The sequence below is a fragment of the Onychomys torridus genome, chromosome 2 (assembly GCF_903995425.1).
Source record: "Onychomys torridus chromosome 2, mOncTor1.1, whole genome shotgun sequence".
Taxonomy (NCBI): domain Eukaryota; kingdom Metazoa; phylum Chordata; class Mammalia; order Rodentia; family Cricetidae; genus Onychomys; species Onychomys torridus.
Window position 1 is genome coordinate 37,984,261 of NC_050444.1, and position 17,725 is coordinate 38,001,985.

Consider the following 17,725-nt stretch of genomic DNA (forward strand, 5'->3'; position numbering starts at 1 on the left):
CCAAAGGGCTTACATATAAATATCATGCTCACCTTGCCAGCTTTGTGGAGTCTTTAGTCTAGAATATGAATAAGCAATGCAATTCATTTCAACCACTGGTCTCACTTCTATAATGAGATTTCCCATGCACAAAATAACAATTCTTTAAAAATGCTTTCACTATACTCATCCTGCTTCAAAGCACAGTGAGCTCTGAGCAACTTGTTGAAGTAGAGGAAGCATGTTGAGTTGCTTGAAAGGATAATTCATGTTATTAAGAAAACAAGTGCTGGGGCTGGAGAGATGGCTTAGCAGTTACAGTACCTGCTGCTCCTCCAGATGACCTAGGTTCAATTCCCAGCATCCACACGGCAACTCACCACTATCAGTAACTCCAGTGCCAGAGGACCCAAGACACTCACACAGACATACACACAGGCAAAACATCAATGCACATAAAATAAAAATAAACCATTTTTTTTAGAAATGAAAACAAGTGCTATATTAAGAGATAACTCCTATGTGTAAGGTTAATTGTGTCATCATTATGAGCCTAAGTACTCTGTAGAGAATATAGTAACTGCTAATAAGAAGGCCAGAAGTCAGCACCAGAAATGTGACATCACTGAGATACGCACACAAGTGTGTGGGTGCTTATACACCCATGGAGGCTAGAGGTGGATGCCAGGTGTTCTGTTCTCTCTCTTTTCACCTTTGAGACAAGGTCTGCTATTGAATCTGCAGCTAGCCTAAACAGCAAGTTCTAAGTACCTTCCTTCCTATCTCTTCCCTCTACAAAACTAGAGTTACAGGCATGCAAGAAGGCAAAACAGTTTCGTTGTGGGTGTTTGCTTGGTTTTGGTTTTGGTTTTGATGTGAAACGTGTGGGTGCTGAGGATTCAAACTCAGGCACACACAGCAAGAGCTCTTACCCACTGAGCCATCTCCCCAACCTCCTAAACCCCTTCTGAAGCACCAGAAAGACAAGTACCTACTACCTGGGAGTTTATGACAGGACTGAAAAAAAATCACACTTTTTCTGATGTCAAGGAATAGAGTTAGGAGAAATGTTCCAAACATCCCAGCCTCTGCACATAGCAATGTGAGCCATGCTGTTTCAGTGACTGTGATGGAGATAGGGAACAGCTGGCTGTGCCTAGAGCTCTGGATAGCACAGTCCCTGGTGACTGCAGCTTTCAGGGGGCTGTAGTCACAGGTGAGCTTGTGCTTTGTTTTATTTATTTATTGGTTATAATTTAATTTCAACATGTCTCCCTTGTCCTTCCTCCCTCTGATCCTCCCAAGTACCCTTCCCCACTCTCCTTCAAATTCATGGCCTCTTTTTTCAGTCAATAATATTGCATGCAAATGTACATACATATATACTCCTGAATATAAAATGTTTGGTCCATTTGATGCTATTTGGATGTACATTTTCAGGGCTTTGTTTTGTTTTGTTTTTCTAGACAGAGTTTCTCTGTGTAGTTTTGGTGCCTGTCCTGGAACTTACTCTGTGGCCCTGGCTGTCCTGGAACTCACTCTGTAGACCAGGCTGGCCTCAAACTCACAGAGATCCGCCTGGCTCTGCCTCCTGAGTGCTGGGATTAAAGGCCTGGCTTCCATGCATTCTTAATACAGAGGTTCCCTTGAATTTTTTTCCAGTAATCTGTGATTGAAAAATCAGTTACTGAAATAAATTTAAAGACCAATTTTTAAGAGGAGTGCAGTTTCATTGAGATGTATAACTCACGGAATATGGAATTCACCCAGTCGAAATACACAGCTCAACATCTTAGATGCATGTAGAGCAGAGACACTTCTGTCATCTTCTAATTGTAGAATATTTTCCCCATCTCCAGAGGAAACTGAGCATCATTCAGCTTCCTTTCTGGGACATCTACCTGAGCTCTTAGCTCCAGGCAAGCAGATGTCTACTTTGATCTCTGAAACGTATCCATTCATCATGTTTCATCTCAGCAGAAGCAAACTGTGTTCTCTGTTGCCAGGATAGTTTCCTTAGGATTTTGCTTCCAAGATTCATGTACAATCTAGCATTCATCAGTACTACAAATTGTCTATGTCTGAATAAGATTTTATTATATGAAACGCAGCCTTTAACTTATCCAGTCATCCACCGATAAATAGCTGAGTTGCTAACAGTCTTTATCTATTTTGGATAACACTGATAGGACTATTTGCCACAGGTTCTTAAGTGAATAGAAGTTTGGGTTTCCATTGGCTATAACCTAAGGATTATGTCTTGAAGAACTGGCAAGCTGTTTTCCAATGATGTTGCATTATCTCACATTCCTGTGACTCATTTCTGAGCATTAGAGTTTCTACAGATCCTCACCAACACTGGTTACTGCAGAGGACTCTTTCTTTGGGCTTTGAGTTGCAGTTCTCCAATGGCAGCTGATACTGATTATCTGCCATGCACCTTTATATCTTCTAGGGCAGTATCTACTCAAATCCTTTCCCCCACTTTTAAATTAGATTTGTTTGTTTTCTCTGTGTAGTTTTGGTGCCTATCCTGGATCTCACTCTGTAGACCAGGCTGGCCTCAATCAAACTCACAGAGATCTGCCTGGCTCTGCCTCCCAAATGCTAGGATTAAAGGCATGCACCACCATCACCAGGCCTTAAATTAGATAATTTTTAAAATAACTATTGAGTTTCGAGGGTTCTTTTTTTCGTTGTTGTTTATTTTATTACGTATACAGAAGAGGGCGCCAGATCTCATTATAGATGGTTGTGAGCCACCATGTGGTTGCTGGAAATTGAACTCAGGACCTCTGGAAGAACAGCCAGTGCTCTTAATCACTGAGCCATCTCTCTAGCCCCTCAAGGGTTCTTTATACATTCTAATATATGCAATTCATTGCCTCAATGATTTGTAAATATTTTCTCCTAGTCTTGGAGAGTTCAAATAAAATTAAGCTTAAATTCAAAGCCGCAGCAATTGACTAGATATCAGAAACTTTAAATAAAGAAAATAGAATAGAAATCTCACTCATGCATGCATTCATTCATTCATTCCTCAATCAACAAACACTGCTACTATGTCAGGAAGTAGCCTGGTTATCATACATAATTTACATTGGATATGCTATGGCTTTTGTTGTTGGTTTTTTGAAACAGGGTTTCTCTGTATAGTTTTGGTGCCTATTCTGGAACTCACTCTGTAGACCAGGATGGCCTCGAACTCACAGAGATCCACCTAGCTCTGCCTCCTGAGTGCTGGGATTAAAGGCATTCGCCACTGCCACCTGGCTTGTTTTGTTTGTAAACACTTTGCCTAAAGTATCTTACTTTAAATTAACCAAATAAGTAGTTTACGGCCCCAAGAAGTCAAGAAGTGCATAGAAAAAGAAGAAGAAGAAGAAGAAGAAGAAGAAGAAGAAGAAGAAGAAGAGCATAGAATCTTTTCTAAATAATCTACTTCTGTATCTCTTAGCTACACTGAGATGGATGCCATTACCTTATCATTCCAGAATCTGCTATGAATGTACAGTACAACAATCATCTCCCTACCCGACAGTATGAAAAATGCTATTTTGCTATAGTCACAGTCTCTCCTTGTTTTCAACCTATGTTACCTGGCAGCTACATTTTCCACTTGTACTTTAGCAGATGACACAGGCTTTCAAGTTCCAAGTCAGAATTCCATTTAATGAGTCCTCAGCATGTTTATGTCAATAACAGCAGAGATTTATGCAGTAGTACATCACAAAACTACGGAACGTCTATGTGAAAAACTCCAAAGGTCTCTATTTTTCAAATAGTCCAAGATCCTTTTTTACATCTTTATGCATGCTTAAGTACGGCATTTTCTACTGCAGCCGCTGCAATATTTTGTCAATGGGAAGCACTCATCCAAAGGGAGAGCTGAAAATGGTTTAGCAAGTACAAATCTGAAACAGACTGCCAGACAGTAGCTGGTCTGTGAAGCAGGTTATCAGCCTCAGCGGCAGCTTAGGAATCTGGAAAGCTGTTACTTCTGGCCGGAGTGGATTTATCAAAATCCACTTTCCTCTCATGACTCTTTCCAGTCAGTGCTCAAGCATCTCAGAATTACTAACATTGGAGTCTCTCCCAGCTTTTAGCAGCCAGAGACAAGGGATAAAATCAGAAAAGATGGAATACATCCCACATTCTTATTAAAACCTGAATGATCATGGGGGGAAAATCCCTTTAAAATAGCCAAACAATTATGGAAGAGACAGTGAGGGAGAAATGGCCAATTACTCCATATTTGGTAATGTGAGCAGGTAGGTTACAGCTGGTACAGGCAACAGGAGTCATAGTCCTTACCAAATTTGGTGACAGAAGTGACTGGAAGTGAAAAAGAACACCTGCATTTGCAATCTGGTCCAGCCACCTTCTGCTGGCTTCCCAGGTCTCCATTTCATTTTCCTTGCTGTTGTCAAACATCTGGTTTAAGGCGGCCAAGAGCTGCTCAGAGAAGGCGCAGACAGCAGCCACAAGACTCTGGCAAAAAACCATGTCTCTCCGGAGCTGAGTGTCACTGTCTGTGATTGAAAAGAACACAAAGGAAACTTTCAAATAGTGCAGTAGCCAGGTGTGACGGCACATATTTTTAATCCCAGCACAGATCTCTGTGAGTTCAAGGCCAACCTGGTCTATATGGTGAGTTCCAGGACAGCCAGGAATACATAGAAACACCCTGTCTCAAAAATACAATATAGAACAACAACAACAACAACAACAAAAAATGTTGCAGAGACCATGACCAGCATGACACAATGACTGCAGGGGAGCAGTTGAGTGGCACACATATTTTGGCACTAGGCAACAGCACTCTGATTGAACTTAAAACCCACTCAGCATGAAGGACAGCAAGCTGTTACTAGAAACCTAGCCAACAACCCAGAACTAGTGAAGGCATAGGTCTTGGAGAAGAACATGAACTGCCACCTATTTAAGCAACCTAATCCCTAACTACATTCTAAATATCCTTATGCCCACAGAGAAGTGTGGTATTCACTCCTCATGAAGGAAAGTTCTCTTGGCAGTGAATAGAGACCATTACAGAAAACCACAACCCATCAAAAAGCAGTCGTGGAGCTCAGTTCCAGTGGATAATCTACAAAACAACTCCTGCTTGGAAGGTTCGGGAAACACTGTGGGAGAGAGGATAAAAAGACTGTTAAGAGCCAGGGGATCAAGGAGTTTGCTGTGAGATTGTACCTTCCAATAATGGCAGAAACTACACCCATAAGGCTCACTGACATGACTGCCTAAGCATGAGCTGAACAAAGACAAACGCCAAAGTGGACAGGGGAAACCAATGAGGCCTCAACGCTACACAAAGGACTCCAGACAACTGAGGAATAATGACAAAAGGCAAAACAGTCTTCCCCAAGGAAGAGCACACTAATTCACTATCCAATACCAAGTGGTCAGCCCCCAAAATAGGCATGTAAGTAACAACATATAGACTGAGCAAGTTGCATTCATGTATTCAAGAATATATATCTTCAGACATCTATACATATATGTATGTGGCAACAACTAATGAAAAAAAAATCCATTACTTTGAAAGAGAGCAAGGAGTATAGAGGAGGGTTTGGAGGGAGGAAAGAGAAGGGGGAAATGACATAATTATATTTGCAAAAAGAATGTTGCAGAGTGAAAACCTTGTTTTGTTTTGTTTTGTTTTGTTTGTTTGGTTTTTTGTTTTTTTTTTTGTTTGTTTGTTTGTTTGTTTTTTTTTGAGACAAGGTCTCTCTGTATAGTTCTGGCTACCCTGGAACTCATGGTGATAGACCAGAACACCTTGAACTCACAAAGATCCACCTGACTCTGCTTCCTAAGTGCTAGTATTCAAGGTGTGCACCACTGCACCCAGCTTGAAAATTAATTATTAAGCATATACCAATGCTAGTGTTTAATATTCTCACTTAAGGGGAAAGGGTTGAGTTTCTTTAACAGCAAAATTTTCTAGTATTCTTTTAATGAGCTTTAAACATTAGCCTAGATCATAAATGTTTAAAGAAGTCTTCTTGGATGGGGAAGGGGGTGCTGTGAAATGGTGGGCTAAAAAAAAATAAGAAGAAGAAGAAAATAAAATAAATAAGGTGACATGAAATTGGGGAGGAGATGTGATCAGAGGTCTTGGGGCGTAAGGAGTAGGGGAATAAGAGATATAGATGTCAAGTACATTAGGTATATGTATGCAAATTCCAAGGAATAAAAATTAAAATAAAAGTCCTTCATAAACATTCTGACTCTATTTTGTAATCATTAATTTATTTTATAAGAACCTGAGGAAAAAATACAAAACTGTGCTTATTCATATTTTTACCTTATATGACACAATTTTTGCTAAAAAGACTCAAAGTCTTACTACACAGTTTGTGCTGACAAACTGAATATTGTTAGTATTTTAAAAATAATCACCTATGAAACCTACCCAAATATTAATGCATGTCAAGAGAGCACATTTGCTGGCCAACTGCTTGTACTAGTAACAAATATACACCTCATGAATTACTCATTCAATATCTTGTGTAGTAAATATGTCTACATTTATAAGACTGGGGATGTCTATATTTTCCCTGATACCTAATAAATTTAATTTTATCATAAATTGATTTTAGTATGTTTAGGAGAAGTACTATCCAACAGTTGAGTGGGTTTTGCTAACTTTGAAGGTACTCTTTCCCTGTGACCTACCTCTGCAGGGCTTGTTTATTAATGAAGATGACAGACATCTGGGGTCACTTGGCACCAGTACAGATTCCAGCTTACATAACCATCAGGTCATACTTTTGGCATGGGGTGAAATCCATGTGCAAAATAATCTCCCCATCAAAGTGGACTGAGTATTTTGAGATCTTAAAGAACCATGTGAAGGGAATACCTAATCCCAGTAGTTGTGTAAAATATAAAGCTAAATGATGTCTTCACCACTGAACTCCCATTTTATTGACAGAGACATCATTTTAAGTCATTTACCAAGAACACTGAACATTTGTTTTTAATAACCATAGAAATCATGTTTCTACACAATACAGTTGCTTTGTGTTAATTTTAATGTTAGGAGCATTCACTCTTGACATTTTTCTTAGAAAATAGATTAAACAGTAAAATATTATATTTAAAATATTCATTTACTAGTTTTAACTACATGAATGGTCTCCTTCAGTAGACCAAAAGGTTTGAATATGCTAATTCCATAAGGTGAACATATTAATTTAACCAACATGTGTATGTTAGATGTCTCCCTCCAATAATTATATACCCTGTGTCCTGTGCTGCTAAATGGGAAAGACATTTGGCAGGTATCTATCCAACATGAAAACTGGGAATAAACTTTACTAAACTCTCAAGAAAAAAAGCAAAGCACTTGTTTTGAGTTGTACAAATCTACCAGAGTAGGCATTCAATGACTGTCTACTGCATGAGGGAACAGAAACAATGAAGTGCTGGTGCTGACTAATGAATGGAAATGCAGGAGTTCATGCTCTGACTTCTTGGAATCGGTGGATTTAGTTTAACTGAAAAGCCAACCTCACAAAGACTCTGAGCTCAAAAATGAAATAAGGAGTGGACCATCCCTCTTCTTTGATAGTCTTACTTTGCTTCTTAGATGTCCTAGAGCAAAGAAGAAAACCTGGATGAACTAAAAAAAAAAAAAACAAAAAAAAAACCTCAGGAACTGTTATAGGAATAGTCTTACCTATAGCCTGAGAATAATTTAATGAAATAAAATTTGGAATAAACAGCCAGTATCGAAAGTGGGAAGCCATCATCCAGGGAGGAAAGGTTCTAGCTCCACTATCAGCATGAATAGAAATCACAAGCGTGAATATCTGTACTGCTAGTAAAAAGCAATGATGTCCAAAGTGCTTCTGAAAAGAAATTCTTAAATTTTATTTTTTATATCTCCCTAATACTTAGACACTTCATCTCCTCTCTCTTACTATATTCTTTATACATGTAAGCCAACTTTCATTCAATCACTATCAAATTTGAAGAGATCACAATAAGCATTCATTAATCTTTCTAACACAAAAGTGTTGATAACTCACAATCTACATTGTTCTTGCTCATTGATTCATTTTTAACATTGCATATCCCATGAGAATGAAGCTTAGTATCAATTATTTTAGTAGAAGGAGCCCCAGTCAGAGCCTTGGCCACATTTCTAGCTATATTAGAATAACAGAGGTAGAAATGCAACAGGGTCATTTGAATTTTAAGCTAATGAATTTTTTAATTAAAGATACTAAATCAATGCTCATTGCTTTATGGAGTGACAGTCACCACTTGGCTGTTTTGAGCAGACTTCATATATATTCCCACTTGATATTCACAGTTCCTCAATGTCACATTCCCATCCTTTCATCCCACAATGCAGCAAGATTTAAAACTATAACAAAACAATGAAGTGTGGGTGCACAGATCTGTACTAAGCCTTGCAGTTAAGCTCAGCATCCCTCAAACATTTAATGCCTTGCTAAATAGCCTTATAGCCCATATTTTATTTCTATGCCTCTTTAGTCAGAAGGATGATAATCCATAAACTTTAACTCAGTATTTAACAGTCAATGCATTGAAAGATCAGACATCTTTGAATTATTGAAATACTGAAAACTGTGAAATTTTCTCTGTCTCAGGAAACATGGTGAACTTATTTCTGCCATCTTAGACCCAGGACATCTCTCTCTAGATGGATAATTTGATAACACTGTGAGAGTTTTTTCCCCCAGTTGGATCATCAAGACCAGAAGTAGTATATCACATGAATTATACCATAGACTTTAGAGGCAATTAATGGGCATTCAGCTAGTGTCTTAAGGCATGGGATTTGGACCTGGTCATATAACTCAGCAATAGAGTGCCTCTGTGGCATAAACAAGAAAGAGGCTTTGGATTCAACCCCTAGTACTGGAAGAAAAGAAGAACTAAGATAAGATTCATTTCTACTTCCTACTTTGCAGGTCTCTAATACAGACAAACAATTTGAAAAGCAAAGCAGTTCTTAACAAAATACATCTACTAGACTTACTGTTGCAGCTACTCTTTTCTTAGCTCCTAGCAGTGCTCAGCACTGAATGGGAACCTGGTTGTGTTACTGAGCAGTATGATAGAGAAACAAACCAGAATCTGCTTCCTGACGACAAAAACATACGCTCTTTCCCCTTAAATTCAAAATTCCCAATGTCCTTCTGTACCAAAGCTCTTCTCACTTCCCAGTCTTATAAAAAATAAAAATAAGAAAGAATGTCAGCAAGCATCTGAACAGCTATACCCAGCTTCTAGCAAAAGAAGGTTTGTGTGACAGCTTGCTAATTATTTTGGTAGAGTAAGACTTTTCTTGTCATAGGAATACATTTGAAAAAAAATGGTTTTTGTTCCTATAAAAAGGTTCAGTTTCCTCTCAATACTTCAGTTCCTACTATACTCATCTTGTATAAACACCTAACAAATGCAATACTTCATGTAATCCCAACTATTTACAAGTCTAAGCGCCTTAATTCACTGCTCAGAAGAGAACACATAAGAGGACAGAGAGATGCATAGAAATATTGATGGGCATTATACTGACACAGAGATGGTAGGGGACAAAGAAAAGCAAGCAAAGACATGAAAACTAAGACTTCTCACAGTAGGAATGGTAGTAATGCTGGTCAATGGCTGTCTACTGAGGGAGAAGCAGTCTCCTCCACAGATGAGCTCCTGCACAGATTGTCCAATCCCAAGTGGTCAGCCTTGGATACATGTACATACAACAAATCTAAATGGACTCAGTAGATTATATATAGGTGTGTATGTCCATACATGTATATGCATGCAACAGTAATAACGCAAGAAAAGATCACGGATTTGGGAAGGGGTACACAGGAGTTGGAAGAGGGAGTGATATAGTGCTTATGTATAAAGTTTGTCAAAACACACACACACACACACACACACACACACACACACACACACACACACACTATTAAAAATCCCTAAAGGCCTCAAACAAGAGAAACAGAACTTTTATCTTTGACTACTAATAAACATGGAATATTTCCAAAAGATTTACAAGAAGGGTTAAGTAGAACATTTAGCAGATATGGTCTATCCCTTTCTAATGAAAAACATAATTTCACAGCCAAAATGATGGCATAACTTGACTATTATTTATTGTTTAAATGTCATCCCATGTATAAAAGGGAAGAGAGAATGAGTGAAAAAATAACAAAAAGAACCATAAGTAGAAAACAATAAAAGTAAGAAAAAGAAGCTGCTGCCAGCTGGATGTGGTGTCATCTGCCTACAATCCCATTTGGGTGTGACGTCATCTGCCTGCCATCCCAGCCCACAGGAGACTGAGCCAGGAGGATCCAAACTTCAGGCTGGGCTATACCCTGAAGTTTGAGACTATCTTGAGACCCTATTTCAAAACTGCACATAAGCACACACAAATGCCACAACCATATGCTGAAGCAGGCATCTGAACACTGAAGAAAGCGATGCAATCCAGGACCAATTTGGAACTAGCGAAACCAAGTTTGAAATTCCAAAGTACCTTTTGCCATTTCTTAATTTACTCACTGGAGACTATTTTGGTGAAGCATCATGATATCAAAGATCTGAGTTAAATGAACATCACCTACTAGTTATTATTATCCTCCCAGAACATATGTATTCTCCTTTAAAACTGTGGAAACAGTAATAGTTGTCCCCAATGAAATTTATAAAAATGAATCTATGAAATGTGTCTTTAGAATAGTTCAAAAACGTAAGTTTTTCTCCTGTTGTTACTGTTATTAATTGAAGAACAAGGCATAAACTAACCAATCAATTAACTAAAAGCCCTTTTGTTAGACTCTACTCATTCATTCATCACCAAAACTTGCCAAGTTTAGTAGGCTCTAAAATTGCCACAAATTATACCCTACCTTTAGCCACATAGTTGCAATATAATTTTGAGAGTCCTGCCTTCAAAAGAAAAATTCCAAGACAGGTGTGGCAACATTACCCAGATATTCAAATGATTGAGGCTGGAGGATCGCTTCAACTAAGGAGTTCAAGGCTAACTTGGACAACTGAGTGAGAAGCTGGCTCTTGAGTCTTAATAAAGTAAATAAATAAATCACAAGCCAGTAAAGGTCCTGACTCCACTATTGCACTGGAACCAGCTACTAGGCACCACAGTGTACAGACAATGCTAGCTCTTACACACTTCCACAGTATCTACTTCCTGAATGCTGGCTTTTGGAGTATGTGCCATCACACCACTGTGCATGCAACCAAGGGTTTCCTGAATGGTAGATGGGCATTCTACTCCTGGAGCTACATTCTCAGACCATCCATTACTCTTTCTTACAACACCTATTTGATGAACATTTGTGACAGCTACTACCACTTTAGGTAGTTGTTGATGGTAAAAATAGGTAGTGCTGGCTTTGAGGAGGTTAATGACCTACTATCTTTAACTGTCCTGCTAGTTATGTCAACACTCCTAATAATGTATGGTAGAAGTGTTTTAATGTAAGATCTATTAATATCTTATGTATAAGATATTTTATATAAATCCTTGGTCACAAACAACAATTAGATAGTCTCATGATAAATACCATATCCACACACCAACTATTTCCTTTACCACAGTATACAATCTTTCTCCTTTTTTTGTTGAGGGGAGGCACTGATGTACAAGCCAAGAGAGGTCAGAACCTGTGATGCTCCCTATTCATTGGCTTCCTGAATGCTGGAATTGCCTGCCTATGCTCCCTTCCTGCTTCCTCTTTCTCTTAGTAATGAGACAGTTTTAATATGTATTTATATGTATTTTTATATGTACTTAGAAACTAAAATGAGCTTAAGCTTTTGTGTTCTTATTAAAACACTTAAATACATTGAAGAAAACCTTTCCAGTACTTTAGAGAAGGCAGAAATCACAGCCCCATTTATTTCTTCAAGTGGCAGAAGGCATTGATTTCCTATTTTAAGACCTATATGATCCTGGCCACATTGCTTCAGATAGTAAAAATAGGGTAAAATGTTACCTGAGTTTTCAAGGAGAGCCAGGAGTATCCGACACTTCACCTCTGCAGAGAAAGAGAGCACACTTATTAACTGTCCACTCTGCTTCTGCAACACACATGACACTGTATCCTGGTAGTAAAATCACCATGGTCTTATTATATCAAGCAATTAAAATGCCATTCACTTGACATTCTACTATTGCCCATCTACTTAGATAAATGCTATCAACTGCTCAAGATGCCAGAACATCTTTCAAATCTGAATTACACCATAGAACACCATTCAAATACTGCCCAATTCTAGGTAATCCTTGGATACTTTAGCCTATATGCTATTCCCTAACATATGTATAATAAGCTGTGCTGCTAAGCTGTGAAAATAATAGTTGCTACTATGACTAAAAATTTTAGATACAAATACATGAATATACATTAATATACTCTACTATTCCATCCTACATAGGGCCAATCACAAATATTTGACAAGTATATATTACTTTCATACTTATCACTGTGTCCATTGACTTCTAATAGTAAAGAGTTCCTTCTGTTTAATCAAAATTATGGGATGTAAAAAAGGGTTACAAATCATCCTGTTCTATGTATTATAGTTGTGAAGAGAGGGGGTGGACTCTGATCAGAAATGCTGTCAACATTTCAAAGGGCAGTGAAGTTTACAAACACGACTGCAAAAACAAACAGATTTCAGAGGCAAGAAAGCACTCTCAACTGAGAAACAATTTGTTTACTCTAGCTTTATGGCATTAGAAAACTTAAGAATTACTTTTAGTCTCAGCTCATTTATAGATGATACTTTGTATTATGGCCTGTGTTAGAAAAAATGAACAGGAAATATACTTAAGGTCTTTGCAAATTCTTTAAAGTGCTATATACACATGAAGAGTGCTACTACTCTAATCTAGAGCTCGCTGAAGCTGATAGACTCCACAACGAAAAAATGCTTCACAGAAACTCAAGTTTAGACCACTAGGGAGAAGGAACTTATGTGGGAACAGTGCCAGCAAATAAATATATCAGAAAATGAACAACATATCTAATTATCTCATTAAGACACCAGGATTGGGCCACAGTTACGAAGTTGACATGAAAAATAACTTATAACATTAGATTGATGAGTTTAGACTCATCTGGGAGACATCACTACCAGGCTCTGTGATAGAAGAATGTACTATGAACAAGACATTTAAAAAAAATCTGGCAACAGTGTGTACGGATCAGAAAACATGGAGAGAAGGATAGAAAATTATCAGCATTATGAAGGCAAGGTATGTAAAAACTGAAAAACAAAACATGCTTTATGATTCTGAGACAGATGCAGACAAAAAAGAAAAAAGTAGGTTTCTGGGAGAAAAATAGTAGATCTTTAAAAGAATGATATTTTAAAGGGAAAAAAGAGGAGAAATGTCGTTACTTACAAATCATGTGAAACACCCCCTCCTGGAGGGAGAATGCTCATTGAACGCACAGGAAACCTAGCAGATTCAGGAAGCTCAGGAAAATGAGGAGATGCACAAAGGCCCTCCATTGGTTGTGTTCGCAGGAAACACAAGTTTCCTTCAGGGGCAAGGAGACTTTTCAGTCACGTGGCTGCTGCCGGAGAATTGTGCAAGGAGCACACACACTGCTGCAGCCGTCACACAGGTGGGGATGGGCTTTCTGGTGGTTACCCACAACCTGTGAGGAGTCACCCCTCACCCCTGCTCCTGTGAGGAGTCACCCCTCACCCCTGCTCCTGTGAGGAGTCACCCCTCACCCCTGCTCCTGTGAGGAGTCACCCCCTCACCCCTGCTCCTGTGAGGAGTCACCCCTCACCCCTGCTCCTGTGAGGAGTCACCCCTCACCCCTGCTCCTGTGAGGAGTCACCCTCACCCCTGCTCCTGTGAGGAGTCACCCCTCACCCCTGCTCCTGTGAGGAGTCACCCCTCACCCCTGCTCCTGTGAGGAGTCACCCCTCACCCCTGCTCCTGTGAGGAGTCACCCCTCACCCCTGCTCCTGTGAGTAGTGAGTCACCCCTCACCCCTGCTCCTGTGAGGAGTCACCCCTCACCCCTGCTCCTGTGAGTAGTGAGTCACCCCTCACCCCTGCTCCTGTGAGGAGTCACCCCTCACCCCTGCTCCTGTGAGTAGTGAGTCACCCCTCACCCCTGCTCCTGTGAGGAGTCACCCCTCACCCCTGCTCCTGTGAGGAGTCACCCCTCACCCCTGCTCCTGTGAGTCACCCCTCACCCCTGCTCCTGTGAGTAGTCACCCCTCACCCCTGCTCCTGTGAGGAGTCACCCCTCACCCCTGCTCCTGTGAGGAGTCACCCCTCACCCCTGCTCCTGTGAGGAGTCACCCCTCACCCCTGCTCCTGTGAGTAGTCACCCCTCACCCCTGCTCCTGTGAGTAGTCACCCCTCACCCCTGCTCCTGTGAGTAGTCACCCCTCACCCCTGCTCCTGAGGAGTCACCCCTCACCCCTGCTCCTGTGAGTCACCCCTCACACCTGCTCCTGTGAGTAGTCACCCCTCACCCCTGCTCCTGTGAGTCACCCCTCACCCCTGCTCCTGTGAGTAGTCACCCCTCACCCCTGCTCCTGTGAGTAGTCACCCCTCACTCCTGCTCCTGTGAGTAGTCACCCCTCACCCCTGCTCCTGTGAGTCACCCTTCACCCCTGCTCCTGTGAGTCACCCCTCACCCCTGCTCCTGTGAGTAGTCACCCCTCACCCCTGCTCCTGTGAGTCACCCCTCACTCCTGCTCCTGTGAGGAGTCACCCCTCACCCCTGCTCCTGTGAGGAGTCACCCCTCACCCCTGCTCCTGTGAGGAGTCACCCCTCACCCCTGCTCCTGTGAGGAGTCACCCCTCACCCCTGCTCCTGTGAGGAGTCACCCCTCACCCCTGCTCCTGTGAGTCACCCCTCACCCCTGCTCCTGTGAGAGTCACCCCTCACCCCTGCTCCTGTGAGTCACCCCTCACCCCTGCTCCTGTGAGTCACCCCTCACCCCTGCTCCTGTGTGTTACCCCTCACCCCTGCTCCTGTGAGTCACCCCTCACCCCTGCTCCTGTGAGTCACCCTTCACCCATGCTCCTGTGAGTCACCTTTCACCCCTGCTCCTGTGAGTCACCCCTCACCCCTGCTCCTGTGAGTCACCCCTCACCCCTGCTCCTGTGAGTCACCCCTCACCCCTGCTCCTGTGAGTCACCCCTCACTCCTGCTCCTGTGAGTCACCCCTCACCCCTGCTCCTGTGTGTTACCTCTCACCCCTGCTCCTGTGAGTCACCTTTCACCCATGGTCCCTGAGTCACCCCTCACCCCTGCTCCTGTGAGTCACCCTTCACTCCTGCTCCTGTGAGTCACCCATCACCCATGCTCCTGTGAGTCACCTTTCACCCATGATCCTATGAGTCACCCCTTCACCCATGCTCCCTGAGTCACCCCTCACCCCTGCTCCTGTGAGTAGTCACCCCTCACCCCTGCTCCTGTGAGTCACCCCTCACTCCTGCTCCTGTGAGTCACCCCTCACTCCTGCTCCTGTGAGTCACCCCTCACCCCTGCTCCTGTGAGTCACCCCTCACCCCTGCTCCTGTGAGTCACCCCTCACCCCTGCTCCTGTGAGTCACCTCTCACCCCTGCTCCTGTGAGTCACCCCTTCACCCATGCTCCCTGAGTCACCCCTCACCCCTGCTCCTGTAAGTAGCCCTGATAAACTCTGAACTTGGATGGAATCTCTCTTTGGTCTGTCATAGCATTATCTGGGGTGAGGAGGCATTTCTTCGTTTCTTTCCAGGAAAAGCCAGGTAGCATAAATTGAGCATAAATTTAAGGGGATGGTAGAAACAAGTAAATGTGTCTGAATTTAGCTGGTAACGTGAGACTATGCTTAGCTGAAAGATGAAGAAGAAAATAATTAGCACTTTTTCGACATCTTAGTCAATCAACACCCCATTATGGCGGCTACCTATTATCACCTTCTCCCCCATTTCAGTAGGCTATGCACAAGTGAGGAAACAGTGATCCAACACTGTAGTGGCACTGTAGCAATCCTTCTTTTACAAAGGTCATAGGGCACAGAGTCGTGACATTTTGATACCATATTTAGTATAAATTTTAAATCAGATATCAGGAAACATAAAAAATGGGAGTACTCCACTGACATATGTAAAACACAAATTTCTAGCCAAGTATCAATAAGTTAAATTTTTATCTATTAGTATCAGTATCCATGGGGGTACATCTATTGTATCACTCACTACAGTTTGCAAAATAGGATGAAAATTACATTAAACCAAATGAAACAAAGTGGTAAAGAAAATAATGGTGGTATACCCTCTCCCGGGGGCAGCTCTGGCCAAAGAAGTAGATGGTAAATAAATTGTTTTTTAAAGACTCATTTAACACAGAGACCATCTGAGTTTTCACCCAGGGTGAGGGAATCTCAAATGAACTTAGAAAAATAGCTAGAACCTAACTCTGCAAAAAGCCCTTACCACACCATTCACTATGAGATTCTTAGGATATATAGTTAGACTAAACCAGCTACTGGAGTCTCATGTCCAAGGTTGGTACCAATGTTCACAACATCAATCAATCAAATGAACAAAGGAATAATAAATCAATCTATGCAAGTATCTACTAACTCTATGGCTTCAAAATGTGCCTTTAAGAACAAAGAGCATAAAAACATACTAAGATAATTGGTGTAAGATTTTAAAATGCTTTTTATTGAGTATTTTATCTACATTAGAAATGTGTATGTTACAGATGAAATACTTTCACTAAAAAAGTAGTAAGACAAAGTTTAAGGCATATGTCCATTTCTAGCCAATATTGTACTTAATTTAAAAAAAACAGTTAAATCTATCTATTTTTATCATTATCAAAACCTCAAAAGATGTGAGCTCATCTGTACAAATTTGCAACTTCTGGGAGCATTATACTATAGAGAGCTAACTCTTCTAAGAAAAATATGGCTTCCACTCCATAAGACATGTGCTCCAATTCCTGAAAGTATCTTTAAAACCAATTCATTCTTAAAATATTCATTATTTGGGACAGTTTTGATTAAGAATTTTAATGGGATGTTGTAAGTGTCCCAGGAAACCACAGTATTAAGCCGTAAAATTAAAATACAGTCTAGAAATCCAGTTACAAATAACAAAACATTTCAGCATTAAATAGAATCTGTTATTTATTTGGAGACCTGCTCTACATCCATCCAAATATCCTGTCTATTTAACTCAGTGTTCAAAGATGCTGTATTTGTTGAGTGTATTTCTAATTTACCCCTAAAACTAGAGTCACTAGAAGTATGGTAGAATCATGGAAATTATGTTTGCTGTGTACACTTCTCAAAGTTAGTGCTGTCAATATTTGGGGGGTAAATGATCTTTTGCTGTGACAGACTGTCCTACATGCTACAGTAGGCTCAGCAGCATCCCGATCTGCACCCACTGGGTGCCAGTGGTGAATTTGCAGCTGTGACAATCAAAAACATCTCCAGACATTCAGCCATTACCCTAATCTCTAAATTAGAGGTTGTAACAATTTCAGGATGCCATGCAAATAATGTCATGGCAGCCAGAGACCATCAGCCAAGGCCAAAACTTTAAAAACTAGTGATGCAGCCTATGAAGTTAATTAGATTCCCACACAGACATATAATAGATGTTTTAGCCTTCCTATAAAAATTAAGCTTCATGTACTTTTTGTTCATTCTTTACAATTTTCTCATATGAT

The 17,725-nt window shown here is 40.8% G+C and overlaps 1 protein-coding gene across 1 annotated transcript in view; it reads right to left on the reverse strand.

Annotated features, from left to right (window-relative positions):
* Prex2 (phosphatidylinositol-3,4,5-trisphosphate dependent Rac exchange factor 2) overlaps nt 1–17,725 on the reverse strand; it is a 297,248-nt gene that overhangs the window by 95,800 nt on the left and 183,723 nt on the right. Inside the window, exons 31-32 of the mRNA XM_036177419.1 lie at nt 12,009–12,050; nt 4,294–4,511 (exon numbers count right to left, since the gene is read on the reverse strand). Of these exons, the coding sequence (XP_036033312.1) occupies nt 4,294–4,511; nt 12,009–12,050 (260 nt within the window). The remainder of the gene's footprint in view (nt 1–4,293; nt 4,512–12,008; nt 12,051–17,725) is intronic.